A 1,193-nucleotide genomic window follows, 5' to 3' on the forward strand; every position below is an offset into this window, starting at 1 on the left:
ATAGCTCTCTGAATGTAAGTTGCCCCTTGCTCTTGATCTAGTATTCCATTAATTAAACAAGAGTTAGAAAAGAAAACCTAAAACATTATGAATTTATTTTTTCAATCTAAATGAGATTAAAAAACAACAATTACCAGATATTAAGATTTTCTGCCTCTTAGTGGTTAATCCCAACACTGCACTCCTAGCTTTCTTTAGGGCAGCATCCTTAGCCATTCACTGATTTATGTATAGGTCCTTCAGTAGTGGAGGAGCGAACCGGAGAAAACATATGATCTAAACCAGTTGTTTTGATCTTATCATCGTACTATAAGATTGGTCGAGTTCCTGCCTCAGTCTCCTCCAATAGCGCTACACACTTAGTATGAACATGATCCAATAGACCACAAAACTTGCAAAAAGTATTCAGCCTCTCATATTTAAAAGAGATCCACATATTAGATAGTTGGTCCTCCCCCTCAAATAACATTTCCCGTAATAAAGGACGATTTATATCCCACAATGCTCTAATTCGCATAAAAGTGCTTGAGTTTTCAGCATCGTATTCCGCAAAAACTCTTATTATCATTCCAATTTTTGACCCCAAAGTTTCATTAATATTATTGATAGGAATACCATGAACTTGGATCCAGAAAGAAATATTCTTAAAATCCTTCACTACAACCTGATTAATCCCAGATGACTCAACAAGTGACAGATAATGACCCAAAAAATGCCATGATTGACCTCTAATAATCCTTTGTTTAACAAATTCTGATTGAAAAGTTATGAGAAACATACCATCAATAGCTTCCTCCATCGTTATTCCTGGTTGTTTCCTCCACAATCTTGAAAAGAAGTTTATGCATGATTGAGGATTAAAGGGTTTGTCAGTTAGGAGTTTTCCATACACAATGTTGGGTAACACTACTGGACCAGATTCAGTTGCACTATTTGCTGCAGATATGACAACCAACTCTTGAGGATGGAGCTTGATGGTTTCAGAAAAGTCATCATAATGAGGCTCAATTTTGATTTAGAAAGTAAAAAATAATTGAGAAATAAAGGAAGAGTTCTATATTTTAAAATATCAAGCAAACACTTTCTATTATAAACTAACACACCAACCATAAAGCTTTTAAAACACAACTCATTTGAATCATTAGTGGAATTAGCATTAATTTGCTATGTGAATTACAATTAATGTAGATACT

The 1,193-nt window shown here is 34.1% G+C and overlaps 1 protein-coding gene across 1 annotated transcript; it reads right to left on the reverse strand.

The window, feature by feature from the left end:
* Positions 1–307: 307 nt before the first annotated feature.
* Positions 308–799, reverse strand: LOC115711578 (uncharacterized). Its single transcript, XM_061112426.1, has one exon. The coding sequence runs from the start codon at positions 797–799 to the stop codon at positions 308–310; it is 492 nt and encodes a 163-aa protein (XP_060968409.1).
* Between the last annotated feature and the right edge of the window lie 394 nt (positions 800–1,193).

This window comes from Cannabis sativa, chromosome 3, assembly GCF_029168945.1.
Source record: "Cannabis sativa cultivar Pink pepper isolate KNU-18-1 chromosome 3, ASM2916894v1, whole genome shotgun sequence".
Classification (NCBI taxonomy): Eukaryota; Viridiplantae; Streptophyta; class Magnoliopsida; order Rosales; family Cannabaceae; genus Cannabis; species Cannabis sativa.

Bases quoted from the DNA above. Each gene is read 5' to 3' on its own strand.
- LOC115711578 (XM_061112426.1), bottom strand. From the start codon at position 799: ATGGAGGAAGCTATTGATGGTATGTTTCTCATAACTTTTCAATCAGAA.